Below are 19116 nucleotides of genomic sequence, written 5' to 3' on the forward strand. Positions count from 1 at the left end.
TGAGGGCCTCAGCTCTTGATAATGAGGGCCTCAGCTCTTGATAATGAGAGCCTCAGCTCTTGATAATGAGAGCCTCAGCTCTTGATAATGAGAGCCTCAGCTCTTGATAATGAGAGCCTCAGCTCTTGATAATGAGGGCCTCAGCTATCGCCAGTCTCGATGGGTCAGGGCACCGCATAAATATGCTGGTGCAGGCCTCCAATGTCGCTCGGGTGATGGTCTCATTGTGAGCCTCCCGCATGTGGTTCTTAGGTCCTCCAGATTGTATATGACATGTAGACCAATATAGTTAATAATTTGAAGAAGTCTACAACTTTCTCTATTACATGAAAATTTATAAACAACATTTCCCGGTGCCAGCAAGAACTTTTGTTCGACTCGTTGAAAAATTATATTAGAAGATTGTCGATAAAAAGCGTGCTCTAGTCTTGTCAAACTTGCATAAAAGTATGTATTTAGTACACTGTTCGAAAAGTCACCGGTCTTAACGGCATTTCAGTGTCTGACTGACACGTGGAAAAACACCGTATCGACTTTTTTTTCTACTTCAACACAAAAAAAAACTACAAGATATGGAAATTCAACCCAAGAAACCCGTAACACACGAAAATTCAACACATGAAGCCCGTATAACATAAGAAAATTCAACACAAGAAGTCCGTATAACATATGAAAATTCAACACGTGAAGCCCGTATGACATGAGAAAATTCAACACAATTAAGAAGCCAGTAAAACATAAGAAAATTCAACAGAAGAAGCCCGTATAACATAAGAAAATTAACACAAGAGGCCAGTATAACATATGAAAATTCAACACAAGAGGCCAGTATAACATGAAAATTCAACAGAAGAAGCCCGTATAATATATGAAAATCAACACAAGAGGCCAGTATAACATATGAAAATTCAACACAAGAGGCCAGTATAACATGAAAATTCAACAGAAGAAGCCTGTATAACATATGAAAATTCAACACAAGAAGCCCGTATAACATAAGAAAATTAACACAAGAGGCCAGTATAACAAGAAAATTCAACACAAGAAGCCCATATAACATATTAATAAACGGCGAAACGTGTTTTTTTTTTCACGGGGGCTGCCGGTCATTAGAATTAAACAGTTTTTCCATGGGTTCTTTGCACAATGTACATACTATGTTTGTATGAATTGTGTGTTGATGGTTGTTTGTGTACGTGTTGTGTTGGTGACACGAGTTAGTGCATGTAGAGCCCGTGTAGCAGGCTGGTGCGCGCTAATAAGCGGTTGTGCGCTAACAAGCGGCCGGCATGAACGCTAAATACGGCGCTCGGGCGTGGGAACCTCTGCCCACCTTACCTGTGCCTCTCTGCCCTGACTGCCTCTAGCTTACCTGTGCCTGTGCCTGGTGTGTGCCTGGCCTGTCTTTGCATTGACTGCCTGTGCCTTGAGATGATGGTGTTTGTGTTATTTTTATAACACGTTTAAGTCCTGTATTGTAAAAAAACGTTTAATGAATCTCTTTCTTTCTAGATTTGTGTTTTTTGTTTACAGTTGTTGTTTATACGGCAGAAACCGTATGATAGGTTTAGACGTGATATATCTGATGATCTAGGTGAAGATCAGACGTATTAAGATACGCGTACGAGTGTGGAGATAAGTGCAAGCGTGTTAAGATAATTATACGAGTGTTGAGATAAGTGCAAGCGTGTTAAGATAATTATACGCGTGTTAAGATAAGTGCACGTGTGTTAAGATACGCAATGCACGCGTGGACGTGACGTGACTGAAGCAAGTGCCCTCCTGAAAGTTACGCTACGCAATGTACGCGTACGGTACGTACCCCGGGGGGTACATGGGGGTGGGGAGTGGNGATGTGTATAAGAGACAGGTTGACAGTAGTCAATTTTTGACGGCAGTTAACTGTTTACAGTGGTTGAGTGCAGTCCACTAATGTCCTGCCATGGGCCGCCGTCCATGGCGACGGTGAGCGTGGACGCGGCTGTGCTGTCCTCCACGCGGCGGTCGATGGTCTGTCAATGGCAGCGCCGCGCACGCGGTGCCGTCAATAGCGTCATGCGTCATGCGTCATGCGTACCATAGACGCCATGCGTCCTGTGCGAAATGTGCCCGCTGCGTCATGCGCACCATGCGCCCCACATACGCCATGCGTCCTGCGCGAAATGTGCCCGCTGCGTCATGCGTCATGCGCACCATGCGCCCCACATACGCCATGCGTATTTACTCCCTCCACACTCCACTCCCACTCCCAGTCTCCGGGTCCCCATTTATCCTTCGTTCTCTCGCTCCTACCAAACTCATTTTAGTTCCCTAATCTCTTCATGCCTAATGATTCAATATAAACATTTAATATTTTATACAAACATATAAATGAAAAAGTTTTCTTCTACATGTAGATCCAGTCCTCTGAGTTAACTACCTTCGCACTAAATCTACGCTTTTTTGCCCTACTCTGTGTAGAAAATAACTGAATATTCTGTATATTTTGAATAGTTATGGCACTTCACCGATGTTTCTGATTATAAATGCCAGGCATGAAGCTCATTAACATACAAGCTGTAGGAAGCAGACTCGGGCCATAGTGTTAGAGCGCTGGAACTGCCAGGTCTAACGTCAACTCACTTTTTTTAGGTTTCATGTGGTAAAGTTGCTGTTTCCTGTAGGAATTTTTCCATATTTCATGGGGAAAAGTTGCTATGTTTCACGTGAAAAAGTTGCTGTTTCATGTTGGAATGTTTCCATGTTTCATGTGAGAATGTTTCCATGTTTCATGTGGTAAAGGTTCTGTTTCCTGTAGGAATGTTTCCATTTTTCATGTCGAAACGTTATTAATTTTCATGTTGGGATGTTTTACAAGTTTCACCTGTAAAAGTTTTCATGTTTAATGTCAGGAATTTCTTCTCCTGTGATCTCTTTCTCGTTGTTACCTCCTTCTTCTCTCTGTACTTTCACTTTTTCACCCTCGCTCACTGTGCTCATGTCATTCCCCTCTCGCTTGACCTGTTTCCCCTCCTTTTGCATATCTCGCATCCTCTCTCACTTTTCCACACGTCATCACTCCTTCATTTTTATCCTCATTCTGCTTTCCTCCACGCCTCTCACTATTTTCTCTCACTCTTCACTCCCCTCACTAGTTTCTCCACTTCCCTTTTATTACCTCAGACGTCTCTCCACGTCCCCCTCCTCTCATTCACTCCTCCACTCCCTCCTCCCTCCCCTTCCTCTTACTCCTCCCTCTTCCCCTCGCCCACTCCCCACTCCCTCACTCCCCCCTCTTCCCCTCCTCCACTCTTCCCTCTGTTCGACTCCCCTTCCGCCCACTCCTCCCTCCCCACTCTCCCTCTTCCCCTCGCCCACTCTCCCCACTCCATCACTCGGCCTGATTGCCCTCACGCGACGTCCGTCCAGCGGCACTCGTGCCAGGGCTCTACGGCACCTAATAAAACACACATATTTTTCTGTGTGTTGTACACAACACCTCTGTATTAATTCCATTATTAAACATTAATAATATTGTATTAGCTTATATCTCATGAGATACTATATATATAGAAGCCGTATCTCAAGAACGTGGAAGTTTTAAAGACAATATGTTATTTATTAAGTAAGAGGAGTGATTGCCACTTGCTGCAACACCGCCCCATGCTTAGAGAAAATTCAGGTAGTTCGACTGAAATTCTTTGTTTACAGTCGTGACGCATTTTGCTGCGGTCTTCTGTGGCAGTATTGGTGGTCAGTTATGGTATCTGAGTTAGTTGTGGTCAGTTGTGATGGTCGAGTTATTCGTGGTGAGCTGGTGACGCTAATACCGGGACTGTGCATTTGGGCATGATTCCCATAGCGCCTCTGTTCTGGATGGTTGCGTGGGTGTACGAGGCTTAGGGTAATAGGCTTCAACCTTAGGGTAATAGGCTTCAACCTTAGGGTAATAGGCTTCAACCTTAGGTAATAGGCTTCAACCTTAGGGTAATAGGCTTCAACCTTAGGGTAATAGGCTTCAACCTTAGGGTAATAGACTCGAACATTAGGATAATAAACTCTAACCTTAGGGTAATAGGCTTCAACCTTAGTGTAATATAGGCTTTAACCTTAGGGTAATATAGGCTTTAACCTTAGGGTAATATAGGCTTTAACCTTAGGGTAATAGGCTTCAACCTTAGGGTAATAGGCTTCAACCTTAGGGTAATAGGCTTCAACCTTAGGGCAATAGGCTTTCGCCTGCCCCGGTATGTTAATTGATGTCACACCGAACTCGCTTAAGACGGTAAATGGTGTGCTATTTGGCATAGTGCGGCTGCGGCCTTGATTTACCACGCTTCATTCATGCACGTTTTTTTTAGTATCGCCGTCTGTTTTTGGCATGTGGATGTTCGTGTAAATGTATACTTTTGTAGTGTATAAAATGTATATCTTTGGTGTGTTGCTGCATACTTCTGTTGTCTTGCTGTATACTTATGTGTTTTGCTCTATGCTTTTGATGTGATGCTATATACTTTTTGATGTGTTGCTGTATACTTTTGATGTGTTGCTGTATACTTTTGATGTGTTGCTGTATACTTTTGATGTGTTGCTGTATACTTTTGGTGTGTTTCTGAATACCTATTGTGTTTCTTTATACTTATGGTGTTTCTGTATACTTCTGGTGTGTTCGTGTATACTTGTGTGTTCATGTATACTTTGTTCCTGAAGAAGACCAGCAATAAGTATAAGTACACACTCTTCATCCCCATAGCTGCGCACCACATTCCCTTAGGCCTACAGAGGCGTAGGCTCAATTGCTGCTCGCGTGTGAGCCTCTCCTGTCTGATGCTACTTACTGAACTTTACCGGGCATCTGACGTTCAAATGACGTTGACTAAACGTTTCAACGAAATAAACTCGTAATGGATGTTTTTTAACATCATGTGGATCGAGGTCTTGTACCCGACATCTTACGTTGAAATAACGTTGATTAAACAACATCGTTGTAACGAAATCAATTCGTAATCGATGTTCTTTAAAATGATTTACTTTATATACGAATTTTATTGTTAACGCGTCGACCTGCATGGGTTTTCCTTTTGTTAGCCTGACCCAGTGATGTTAANCTCTTGATAATGAGGGCCTCAGCTATCGCCAGTCTCGATGGGTCGGGGCACCGCATAACTATGCTGGTGCAGGCCTCCAATGTCGCTCTGGTGATGGCCACATTGTGGGCCTCCCGCATGTGGTTCTTGGGTCCTCCAGATTGTAGGTGGCATGTAGACCAATGTAGTTAATAATTTGAAGAAGTTTACAACTTTCTATATTACATGAAACTTATGAACAACATCTCTCGGCGCCAGCAAGAAATTTTGTTCATTTCATTAAAAAATTGAATAAGAAAATTGTTGATGAAAAGCATGCTCCAGTCTTCAATCAAATTTGCATAAAAGTACGTATTTAGTACACTCGAAAAATCATCGTAAACGGTCTTAACGGCATTTCAGTGTCTGGCTGCCGCGTGGAAAAACACCGGATCGACTTTTTCTACTTCAATACAATAAAGCCGTATAACATTATGGGAATTCAACGCAATGAGCCCGTATAACATATGGAAATTCAACACTAGAAGCCCGTATGACATATGAAAATTCAACACTAGACGCCCGTATAACAAATGAAAATTCAACAGAAGAAACCCGTGTAACATATGAAAAAAATGCGAAACGTTTTTTTTTTTCACGGTGGCGGCCGGTCATTAGAATTAGATAGTTTTTTCTTGGGTACTTAGCACAATGTACATAGTATATTTGTATGAGTTTGTGTTGATGGTTGTTTGTTTTAGTTGTGTGTTGACGGTTGTTTGTGTGAGTTGTGTTGATGGTTGTTTGTGTAAGTGTTGTGTTGATGGTTGTTTGTGTAAGTGTTGTGTTGATGGTTGTTTGTTTGAGTGTTGTGTTGATGGTTGTTTGTGTAAGTGTTGTGTTGATGGTTGTTTGTGTAAGTGTTGTGTTGATGGTTGTTTGTGTAAGTGTTGTGTTGATGGTTGTTTGTTTGAGTTGTGTGCTAATGGTTATTTGTGTATATTGTGTTGGTGACACGAGTTAGTGTAGAGCCTGTGTAGCAGGCTGGTGCGCGCTAATAAGCGGTTGTGCGCTAACAAGCGGCCGGCATGAACGCTAAATACGGCGCTCGGGCGTGGGAACCTCTGCCATGCTTTATGCTGTGTAGAGCAGTGCTTTATGCTGTGTAGAGCACTGCTTTATGCTGTGTAGAGCACTGCTTTATGCTGTCATTTACTGCAATGCTGTCACTACTGCCCCTGTCATTTACTGCTCAACTGCCGCGGCGGCGAACGCTGCCCCGACACTAGAGGATACGAGCTTCACTAGTGAACTTCTAGTACTAGCGAGTAGTAGCTCCCTGCTAGCTGCAGGAACTAGCTCTCTGTAGGTACTAGTTGGCGCCTCAATGTTAACAGCTGTGCCTTTTAGTTGCAGTTTGCCTCACGACGCCACTTCGTAGTGTCGCTTCAGGTCGTCTATCATAACCCAGTTTGGAATTTAGTAGGTTGTTTGATATATTTTTACCGTTGGCACTTATTATTTAAGGTTTTTAATATAACGTTGAGAGGTGAGTGTGGTTGAGAAGGTTGCAGTGGTGGTGGGTGATAGTGGGTGTGGTTGAGGAGGTGGGTGGGTGGTGGTGGTGGGGCCGCGAGCTGAACTGGACGTCGGTGATTTTTTAGCCTCGGTCACGACTTGAGGTTGATAGTCCTGGGTTTAATTGACTGCTGCTACCCGCCCACCCCAGCTATCCTCCCTCTACACCCTCCATCTGCACTCTCCCTTTGCACCCACACTCTGCACCCACATTCTGCACCCTCTCTCTTCACCATTACACCTCATACGCATCATCACCACCAGCACCAGCACTAATATCTCCATTAGTACTATAAACTCATGCCTCACGTGGACAAGTTCGTGCCTCATCTTATGGAACTCATCTCGTGGACTCATGCTCATCTAATGGAAAGGATTGATATAAAAATATGGATATTATTTCGCAATCTGCAAACAATTTTATTTTGAAATATGCAAAATAATAGTAATAAAGATAATATGACTTTATTAATGTACCTAATTCACACCAAGCCTACATTATAGACAGTCATGCCCCGTTAACGTCGCTGGTCCATTGCGCTGAAGATACGCCGTGTGCGTCTGCTGTGCGCCGTGTCAATACGCGCGCGCTTTGATCGCTTCTTACGGTGCCTGGTCGCTGAGTTTATGCACTCGATTAACGTAATTACGTTGCGTGTTTGTACAGTCTTCCTATAGCCCCTTGTGTTGTGAATATTTTGTGTTGTATGTGTGTATTTTGCATTGCAATTGCCGGCTGCTGCTTTTCTGGTCCGAACATATGGAAATGTGAACAATTTTTTATGTACCTAATTCGTTTATGTGCATTACTGAACTTTTTGTATCGGTTATGTGAACGTGTCTGCTCGAATATATATAACTTGCGACCCTTTATTTCATGGATGAATTGCTACAGTGTTGATAGTATCTCATTTGCACAACATATTCCATGCATATGAGTTGATATAATATTTAAGATGGTATAGGTTACCTACCATGACCCAGTTTAACGGCTACCATGACCCAGTTTAACGGCTACCATGACCCACCCTCAGGTCAGACGAGGACGAGAGCGCGGGCAGCAAGTACGGCCGTCTTGAGTCCGGCGACGACAACCTCCAGGACAAGGAGAGGTTTGCCAGGTGAGTAGTGTGGTCTGTGGTCCACTCGTGTGTGGTTGTGTGGTCCACTCGTGTGTGGTTGTGTGGTCCACTCGTGTGTGTTTATGTGGTCCACTTACTCGGGTGCGTGTGGTCTTCCTACTTAGGTTGTTTGGTCCACTGACTCATCCTTGTGTATATATGTGTTTTAATTACTCATGTCTGTGTGTGTGGTCCACGTACTCATTTGTGTGCGGTCCTCTCACTGATCATTGTGTATATTTGTGGGCTTCTTACTGATTAGTTAAGGGTCCTTTTACTCCTGTATGTGTTGTTCAGTTACACAAGTTACACATGTGTGTGTGTGTGGAGTCCCCTCTCTGATTGTATGTTCTACTTACTCACCTTTTTGTATTTTTTGGGGGTCCAGTTACACATGTGTTTGGGTTCCTTTTACTAATGTGTGTGGTCTGCTTATTCATGTGGCCATGGTCAACTTTTCGTGTTAGTGGTCCATTTACTTCACGTTTACGGGGTTCACTTAATTCTGTGTGTGTGTCTTTCACTTACTCATATGAGCGGTCCATGTACTTTATGTGTGTGGTTCACGTTCTTCTGATAGTGTGTGAGAAGTCCACTAACTTTGTGTGTGTTGTTAACTTGCTGTGTGTGTTGTCAACTCATGTGTGGTCTGTATTTTGATGTGTGGCTCATTTACTTAACGTGTGTGGCCTATGTGTAGTGTAGAATAAGTGACCACCTATTCAGATATGTATGTGTATTGTTCTCGTTCACATCGCAAATGGAATAGATGATTTAAGCCACTTGAATTAATGCGTATTAAATCCTGAGTCCCAGCTGTTTATCGAACTATGTATACATTTTCAATTCATATATCTTGGTTATGATCTTGAATACCTTTATGAACTTAAATCTTGTATGCGTAATTTTCATATAATCCTTATCTTATCTGTTATCTTTGTTATACCTTTTTATATATATCGTGTTATCTAAGATCTATCATAGTATCATGTCATCATCATGTAGCCGTTTCATGATGTTATCTTGCCATTACTATTCCAGCATGTATTATTGCCGACATCTTGTCTTTGCAATGCTTTCTACACTCTTTTCATGTTACCTGCTCTTAATCAAGTCACCTTGTCACAATCAAGGCACCTTGTCACAATCAAGTCACCTTGTCACAATCAAGGCACCTTGTCACAATCAAGGCACCTTGTCACAATCAAGGCACCTTGTCACAATCATGGTGTCACAATCAAGGCGCCGTGACACAATCAAGTTACCTCACACTCAAGGCACCTTGTCACAATCGAGGTACCTCACAATCTAAGCACCTTGTCACAATCAAGTCTCGTTGTCACAATCAAGGCACCTTGTCACAATCAAGTCATCTTGTCACAAGGCACTTTTCCTCTTATCAAATCATATTTCTTAATCAAAGATTTTTTTTCTCATATCAAATATTCTTAACGTATCAGACGTTCTAAACATATTAGGTTGTCATGAAGTTCAGATTCGATGCTGTCTTACAGCTGTTTATCGAACTATGTATACATTTTCAATTCATATATCTTGGTTATGATCTTGAATACCTTTATGAACTTAAATCTTGTATGCGTAATTTTCATATAATCCTTATCTTATCTGTTATCTTTGTTATACCTTTTTATATATATCGTGTTATCTAAGACCTATCATGGTATCATGTCGTCATCATGTCACCGTGTCATGATGTTATCTTGCCATTACTATTCCATCATGTAGTCTTGCCGACATCTTTTCTTTGCCATGCTTTCTACACTCTTGCCATGCTGCCTGCTCTCAATCAATGCACCTTATCACAATCGAGGCACCTTGTCACAATCAAGTCGCCTTCTCACAATCAAGGTGCCTTGTCACTATCAAGGCATTTGTCACAATCAAGACACATTGTCACAATCAAAGCACCTTGTCACAATCGAGGTGCCTTGTCACAATCAAGGCACCTTGTCACAATTAAGACACCTTGTCACAATCAAAGCACCTTGTCACAATCAAGTCGTCTCGCCACAAAACACTTTTTCCCTATCGAGTCACATTTCTTAATCAAGGATTTCTTCTCATATCATTCTTAACGTATCAGACATTCTAAACATATTAGGTTGTCATGAAGTTCAGATTCGATGCTGTCTTAGTTTTCCTCAGTAATATGCCATAGATTTATTCTCAAGATTATGCCTTCATATATATACGTCCTTCTTGTGCCGCTACCTGCTGTTTTGGCTACCTAATGTCAGCTTGGCCGTAGAGACGATATTCAAATGTCAGATTGGCCATAGAAATGATGTTCAAATGTCAGTCGCTCGCGTAAAGCTGCCGAAAGATGCACGATCTTAGCCGCCTATAGTAACTTGGACATCTCTTTGATTTGGGATTATTTCTCGAATCGTGTTCCGAGCGTCCTAGGATAGTGTTAGACGTCGCGCATTTTTACGGTCAAAACTGTTTTTGATGAACTCATTTCGTGAGTGCGCTTTCCAGTTAATTGCATTGAAACAACGCTGACTACGAGTTGAATACGTTGAAACAACGTTTAATCAGCGTTATTTCAACGTAAGATGCGTGTTAGGATAGAACACTGTAAGAAGGCAACCCGGCAAAGGGCGGGAGCGAAGGAGCGCCGCCGTGTGGCTAGCGGTGCGCGGGTAAACTCCTACTCGTAAAAATGCTGATCGCAACGCGGCCGCCCTGTCCGCCTGTAAATATTGGTACAACCGGGCTGCTTCTGCTGCTGGAGCCTGTGTCTTGTGTGTGTGCTATGTGTGGCTTCATACATCGACTCTTGTGTGCCAGGTGTAGCTCTATACAGCAGGTATTCGACGATCTATGTAGCTCCTCTGAGTGTAATGTTCCATTGAGTATAATATTTACTATGAATATCAGATGTACCTGATGTGGAATGATACTTGGTTATTAATTAGTCGAGATTTTATTCCTATGGAACTGGGGAAGCTGGATGAATGGGGGACTCGAGAGTCCAGAAGTCATGCCCCGAGCGTGACCTCTTCAATGGGTGCGTGCGGCTGGAAATATGTCCGGGGTGTCAGGGGAGGGTGCGGCTTTTTTGTCTCTTCCAAACTCTAATGAGTGAACAATATGCCGGCGATCGTGTGTACTGTGTGTTTTGTGTACACTGTGTTGACTCTCCGTGTGCAGGGTGTTTACTGTCTATACTGGCTCTTGACGGTATATAGTGGGTTTTCTGTCTATAACAGTTTGTTGGAAGCGTGCTGTGGTTGATGCTGTTTCAACGCTGGTTACTCCGTGCTGTTAGTAAATAATAAATGTTATAATTTTGTATGTGTGTAAAAAGCTGCACTCTCATGAGCACAGGGTTTTATACTTGCTTTTGCCTCAATGCAAAATAAGTGTAACTCCGAAAATCTGCCATTTTCTCGAGCGGTTATTTTATGAATCTCCAATATGCTGTTGCATCGGCATATTTAATTCGCATTATATAGCCCCTGTCTCGGATAAATTTTCCTATGTTATTTCTTGTTCATCAAACGATACAATTATCAGCGCCAGCGTTCTGCTAATTTCGCCGTAATTTGCAACAAAAATGGAAGACGTGTTTATATAAATTCCAATTTAGCCGCATTTTAATTTGATTTATCGCCGTAACCGCGTAATGATTTCCCAACTTCAGCGTTTCTGAGGCTGACATTCTAAAATTCCACCTAAGCGTCGCTGATGTTCAGGTATTACTTTGAATACTATGTTGAGTGTATTTAGCTCCTAATTCTGTTGCGTCAACGATTTGCGGTATTATACGACTGTTTATATGCTGTTACCGGTTAGTTCCGGGCTGTTTAGGAGCAGTTACTTGTTGATGTCGGGCTGTTTCGTTATAGAGTTGGGGTGTTTACGAGCAATTACTTGTTGGTGTCAGGCTGTTACGTGCTATTGCTGGGGTATTTACGAGCAGTGACGAGCCCAAGTGTTTTCGTTGCAGTTGCAGCGGTGATGGCAGCGTTCAGAGCGCTGGTGCCAGCAATCCACCTTCCTCTACTCCTGAATCAAGGTGCGAGTCATACTTTAGCCCCTACTTATATACCCCTCCTACTCCCAGGATACTTACCCTTCCTTCTTATCCAGGATACTTGGCTTTCCTACTCCCAGGACACTTGGCTCTCCTTCTCCTAGCTCACTTACCCCTCATTCTCCCAGGATACCTGCCTCGCCTACTCATTGGATTCTTATCCCTCCAACCTTCAGAAAATTACCACATTAATCCCAGGGTACTTTACCTCTCCTACCGCCAGGATACCTCCTCCTACCAAAATACGTATTCCTCCTGCTCATAGGTCGGGCCTGTATTGTCCTATTTATTTTACATTTCTATTGCTCTCTAGTTCTCGTGTCCTGTCTCGTAGTTGTACGTTTAAGTTATCCATGCGTGCTCATATTCCGTGTCTGTTGTGTTGTATGTGTAGCCCAGGCTTACTGCTGTGCTCCTCTAATGTCGTGTTATTGTTTCCTCAATGTGTACATATTATCGTAATCCCACCATGTCTAGTACTTAGAGGAAATCTGCTCGTGCTCATTGCTCATAGTCGCACTTTTCGTGCTCTACTAGGCGGTTGCTAGAGCCGCATGTTGCTTCACTCCAGCGAATCAGCCCCGTTTCGGAGCAGTTATGTCTCCTAAGTCCCACTCCGGAGCAGTTTTGACCCCTCGTAGTCCCGTTTCGGAGCAGTTGTGTCTCCAAAGTCCCGCTTCAGAGCAGTTTAGACACAACTTCATCCCGTTTCAGAGCAGTTTTGACCCCGGTTCGTCCAGAGTTATGACCCGTTATTATCCCGCTTCGGAGCAGTTATTTCTCCATATATTTCCGCTACGGAGCAGTTTTAACCCCGCTGAGTCTGGCTTCGAAGCAGATTTGACCCGCGGTTCGCCCCGCTTCGTAGCAGTTTTGATTCCGATTAGTCCCGCTTTAGAGCATTTATGACCCCAGTTAGTCTCGCTTCGGAGCAGTTATGACCCAGCTATAGTTCAGCTTCGTAGCAATTATGATTCCAGCGATGGTGAACTCAAGAATCCACATGAATTTTTTCGAGAGTCCAGTATGACAATAGATGAACCTCGACGGCGTTCAAATCTGTGTGAAACCGAGGATATTGGTTGTTGAATACATTGAAGTACACGGTATAATTTGCTCTAAGACTGGCATTAGGTAAATCAGTCAACCGCTGCCCACGGTTAAAGCACGGAAAATTTCAATTTTGAAACCGTGATTACAAATTCAATGTATGGCTTCAGTAGATGACCGTCACTAACCCGTTGCTTGCGATTTGAAGTTAACTTAACTCCCTTCTCTTGGGCTCAATTTTTCTGTGTTACTAAATTGTGTGTGATCGGATATCGTGCCGTCGCATTGTTCAGGTTGACTCTGCGTGAAATCAAAACTAAAAGATTTCGTATAGTTATTAGGTCAGGGAATATGTTATGCGAACACCATGAATTTATTATGATTCCTAGTCCTATAGTAATCCAGACCTCATCCTATCCATCATCCACCCCATCTTCTTAGTAGGGAAGAAGAACACGAAAAAGGCAAGCTTATTCTCTCTAATTTTTCAAATATTTAAATTGAAATGAAATATTGTAGTGTTTTTTGCCATCGCATTGTATATTATTGCAGATTACCTTATTTGGTAATGTCTTATCGCCATGTTGTATGAATTGCCGTCTGGAGTCCAGCTCTTAATTGGTCGCCATAACGAAATTCAATGTCCGCCATTAGTGAATTTTGTCGAATTTCGGTGAGCTTTTATTGCAAGGAGTGGCGTGCTGGATATTCCCGCTCATGCATTTCTTGATTAGAGAGATCTATAAAATTTTGGTGTAATACTGTAAGAAAATTTAGCCAAATGTTTCGTTGTATAGTGTCGGTGAACTAGAGGTTTGTTATGCACTTGATGTTGTTGTTGTGTCGATGGTACACTGAATTGATATTCAAGTGAGCTAGAACTCTGGACATTATTTATTTTTTATAACAGAGTATATGCATACATGTAAGATTAGTGAACTTGACCTAGACGTGCATGTTATCATTAGAATTCGCGTATTGATCAATTTTTCCGGTTACCGAGTTCGATGTTCATTATTCCAATACAAAAATTTGGAGCTTGCTTGTGAAAATGATGTTGGAAACTTTGATAAATTAATGAAGTGTGAATTTTTATTTTGCGAAATGAAACGTGTGTAAAGATAATAGACATAGAAATCGCTGAAGTGTATTATTGATACGATTTCTACGAGTTGATGCAGAACACATAACTGTTGATGAACTGTCTCGACATCAAATTAAACTAACTCGCTCTTTTCTGTCTTGTATGTCTTGGAAACCGTTTGGGTGAGTGGTTTATTTAAATGATCTTTTCTTGAAAATCATTTGTCTGAATGATTTATTTAAATGATCCGTGTTAAATCATTACGACTATCTTCGTTCACTGGACCATTTTGTGTACTACAGTTCAAAGTTGTAAGCGAAATAAGTTTGTAATGTAAGCGTGACTAACTTCATTTGTACTGACTACGGGAACAAAAACACCATATAAAAATAACGTTTGGTGTTTATCTTGAAACCTTGCATCTAGCCACGTTACTAAACATTTAACCTTGATTCAGAATTCTTGTACCTCTACGCTGGAGCCGCGCAACGACTTTATACTAACCATATAACCTTGTTTCAGGACTGTTATCCTCACCCTAGAGCCTCTGTACTACTAATCGATCATTAATTAACATTTACATGGGGCCTTGCCCTGTATTTAGTTGTATTACTAAAGCGTTTCCTTGCTTAATTTGGGGATGAAATAAATGGGGGCAGAGCAAGATGCGCGCTGCTTTTGATATGCCTTTGTTGTACAATAGGTATCGTCTTGTCTACATGTAACGCTTCCTCCATGCGGCCGTATCATGCGCGTCCACAATATACGGCCTCATGAAATACGGTCATCTTACGTTCTTATGGAGTACGTCTTTAACGCTTATGTGTAAAACTTCCATCATACGGTCTCGTACGTATACCGTACGGCCGGCCGTACAGACCACGTCCTTCATACGGCTATAACCGCTACATGACGCGCATCCATCATACGATCATGTTACATACGTGTACCTTTCGTGCTTGAGGCGTGCGTGACGTATATTAAACGTTCAATGCACGTGTTAGCCCTCTACCGCCGTATGTCACTCTTCGGGAACATAACTTTCAACTTAAATAATCTGTAAACTATTGTGTGTAGCAACCTGAGGACGTTTGTACGCAACAAAGAGCATTTTAAAGTTGTCGTACGTGGCGGAAACCATCAGTGCAAGTCATTTTACGCTCACAGGAACGTTTCCTTTTTGGGAAGTAGGTTTGTGATAATATTGCTCCGGTTACTCATGTCGCAGTCAGGCAGTAGGGGGTTAAAGCTGATTTGGTCCACATTGGAGGCTTGGTCAAAATAGCGATGCACTTTTCTAATTTTTGTGAGCCATCCGGACTCTTATCCCGCAATGGCTACATCAGTACTACGCCCGCTTTCTGCTCGCAATATGGGTGAGAAAGTTTGCCATTATTCAGACAATATGACTTATTCATTTTACGGAGTACAAAATCCCATGTATGCGCGTACTGGGTGGTATGCAAGTCCCGAGGCAATAATCAGTAACGGGCGGTCGTCGGACACTGATTTGCACTGACCAGCGGGCATCGAGGCTGACCATTGGGCATCAGAGCTTGACATTGGGCATCAGGGCTGACCAGCGGGTATCAGGACTGACCATTGGGGCATCGAGGCTGACCATTGGGGCATCAGGGCTGACATTGGGCATCAGGGCTGACCAGCGGGCATCAGGGCTGACCATTGGGCAGCAGGGCTGACCATTTTGCATCAGGGCTGACCATTGGGCATCAGGGCTGACCATTTTGCATCAGGGCTGACCATTGGGTATCAGGGCTGACCATTGGGCATCAGGGCTGACCATTGGGCATCAGGGCTGACCAGCGGGCATCAGGGCTGACCATTGGGCATCAGGGCTGACCATTGGGCATCAGGGCTGACCAGCGGGCATCAGGGCTGACCATTGGGCATCAGGGCTGACCATTGGGCATCAGGGCTGACCAGCGGGCATCAGGGCTGACCATTGGGCATCAGGGCTGACCATTGGGCATCAGGGCTGACCATTGGGCATCAGGGCTGACCAGCGGGCATCAGGGCTGACCATTGGGCATCAGGGCTGACCATTGGGCATCAGGGCTGACCATTGGGCATCAGGGCTGACCAGCGGGCATCAGGGCTGACCATTGGGCATCAGGGCTGACCATTGGGCATCAGGGCTGACCATTGGGCATCAGGGCTGACCAGCGGGCATCAGGGCTGACCATTGGGCATCAGGGCTGACCATTGGGCATCAGGGCTGACCATTGGGCATCAGGGCTGACCAGCGGGCATCAGGGCTGACCATTGGGCATCAGGGCTGACCATTGGGCATCAGGGCTGACCATTGGGCATCAGGGCTGACCAGCGGGCATCAGGGCTGACCATTGGGCATCAGGGNTCAATCTCACAAAAGCTTTGGTCCTATCTAGGAAAATTGATCACTTTTCAAAGCTGAACTTCCCTTTATTGAAAATGAACGGCTGTAAAACTGTCTCTTATACACATCTAGATGTGTATAAGAGACAGACCCAATATATAGGATGTCTTGCAAATGTTTGCAAACATCCAAATAAACTTTTCTGGTTTAAAAGTTAAAGTATTTATATATTAGAAAAATGTATTCAAATGATAATTATTAATGATTTATTGGAGTTATCGACTGTCTTGTAACTTGAACTTACAGAAGCTGGTGTCCGGCACGCAGATCACGCACTGCCTTAATTCTGTCTCTTATACACATCTTTGTGGGTGTTGGGGGCCTCTTTGTGGGTATTGGGGCTTTTTTGTGGATGTTGCATGGGGGCATTTATGGGTGCCAGTTTGTGGGTGTTGTGGCCCCCGGTCTTTGGGTGGACATTGCGCATGCCCAATGCAAAAGCCACATAAAAAATTTTACACCGCTAATGCAGTAATTTCTTCAAATTTCGGTAAATCCATTGAGCTTTAGAATTAGTTTTCCGTAAAGTTTTTACGTTTTATTTATCTTGACAGTTTTTCGTAAAGTTTTTACGTTTTATTTATCTTGACAGTTTTTCGTAAAGTTTTTACGTTTTAGTTATCTTGACAGTTTTTCGTAAAGTTTTTACGTTTTAGTTATCTTGACAAGCGATTGAATGGGTTCAACCTTTGTTGTATTAATAAATGCTTCTTTCTGAGGTACTACCTACGTTAGTTAGTCCAGTACCTTGTATGCAAGTCTTCATTTTTGGGGTGCGTCGATGGTTCCAAAGTTTTGTTATGATAAAATATTTATATGAAGTAGAAAACCTCGATGAGTGGAAAATTTAAAATAATCCTAATTACCGAACATAATCTTCGCCATCCAAATATGAACTAACTGCCTTCACACTAACTGCGTGCACACGTAACTGCTTTCACACTAACTGCTTTCACACTAACTGCCTTCACACTAACTGCCTTCACACTAACTGCCTTCACACTAACTGCCCTCACACTAACTGCCTTCACACTATCTGCCTTCACACTAACTGCCTTCACACTAACTGCCCTCACACTAACTGCCCTCACACTAACTGCCCTCACACTAACTGCCTTCACACTAACTGCCTTCACACTAACTGCCCTCACACTAACTGCCTTCACACTAACTGCCTTCACACTAACTGCCTTCACACTAACTGCCNCGGTTCTTCTAAAACAGTTTGAAATGGGGACGGGGATAACTAAATTATTTATGTTCGAACGCTTCGGATCTCAATGTTTTACATTTTAGCAGTCAATTGAACGCTCGGAACTGAGTAATTTGCAAGGACTGGATTAGATAGCGTTATGACAGAGAAGATATAAACTATTATCGGATTGACGATCCAGTGATTGCCGCGCCGAGAGGTATTATTTATATTATTATTTTACAACATTTTAAATCTGGCAAGGAGCAAGAATGGTAAGATATCGCTGCAGTGCTCATCTGCAGAAATTTCTTCAGTGAGAACTTGGTTTTAGGCTCTGGTGTAGGGAAATTATTGTTGTCGGAATTGCGTTGAAATTGCTACTGGATTCGGTAGAAAAATCGCAGCTACAAAAAACTGCTCTGAATTGTTTTAAGATCTGATAGGAAAATGCCAGTTACAAGAACTGCGTTGAAATTGCTACTGGATTCGGTAGGAAAATCGCAGTTGCAAAAACTGCTCTGAATTGTTTCAAGATCTGGTAGAAAAATTAAAATTACAAGAACTGCGTTGAAATTTTTAAGATATGATAGGAAAATGTTTCAAGGGTCGAACAGAGAAAATTGAAGTTGCAAGAACTGCGCTGAAATGTTTCAGGGCCGGACAGAGGAAATTGAAGTTACAAGAAGCAGAGTGATTTTTTAGGGCAGCAGCGGCGCCGAGGCTGAGATGGCGTGCAGTGCAGTTGCTTTTATGGCGTCTAATTGGACTGTTTACTCCCCAACTTCTGTTGACCGCGACTCACGCCACGCACACACTGCCGCCTCAAGCTCTGCCGTCTACCTTACATGCCTTCTATCTTTAGTGTCTCTAACTCCGTTAAAGGTTGTAATCTATCTTTCTATCTTTAACGGAGTTAAAGATGCAATAAAGATGCAATTGCATCTTTATTGTTATTGCAAAGACAATATATAAACACAATATAAATAATATTGCAAACACAACAAAAATTTTAGCTGGTATTTTTGGAGCTGATCTAGTTACACCGCTGGATCTATCTTGGAAGTTTGAACTAGTGTCCCCAGAATTCCTACTTTCTTAACTAATATCTCCTGTTTACATTTCTATGTCGATATTTATTTATGTCTATAATCGTCACTGAAACTAAACTCTTGTAACATAGTAGTAGTATTTTAGAATCACTGGTAAATGTTTGAGTTTACTTATTTGTTTTCTTGTGCTAAACGGTTTGGTACCGTTTTCTTGTGCTAAACGGTCTAGCAACATTTTCTTGTGCTAAACGGTTTAGTACCATTTTCACCCAAGTATATTAACCGTTTTTTACACTTGAAAATTTATCTATAAAGTCCGATCAAAACATCATCGAAATGTGAATTCTCTAGATGTTCTGGATTCTTTGTCCTCTAAATAGAGTTCAACAATAAAAATAAGAGGTAATACATGCTCGTTACAGTAGCAATATCTGCTCGTCGTGCATGACTATCATCTGGAATACCATAAAGAACAACATAGATGGAGCGTAACATGTCCGCCCAAACATTAGCGA

General features: G+C 42.6%; 1 protein-coding gene across 4 annotated transcripts in view; it reads left to right on the forward strand.

Moving 5' to 3' along the window:
• Nucleotides 1–19116, forward strand: part of LOC108665509 (aryl hydrocarbon receptor nuclear translocator homolog) — a 62219-nt gene that overhangs the window by 14061 nt on the left and 29042 nt on the right. For 2 of the 4 annotated variants that reach the window (XM_018152265.2, XM_018152266.2), the window contains exons 3-4: nucleotides 7658–7744; nucleotides 11721–11789. In XM_018152265.2, coding sequence (XP_018007754.1) covers nucleotides 7658–7744; nucleotides 11721–11789 — 156 coding nt within the window. The remainder of the gene's footprint in view (nucleotides 1–7657; nucleotides 7745–11720; nucleotides 11790–19116) is intronic. The other 2 variants (XM_018152267.2, XM_018152268.2) reach the window with 1 other exon arrangement.

Source organism: Hyalella azteca, unplaced genomic scaffold (assembly GCF_000764305.2).
Source record: "Hyalella azteca isolate HAZT.00-mixed unplaced genomic scaffold, Hazt_2.0.2 contig4041, whole genome shotgun sequence".
NCBI lineage: Eukaryota > Metazoa > Arthropoda > Malacostraca > Amphipoda > Hyalellidae > Hyalella > Hyalella azteca.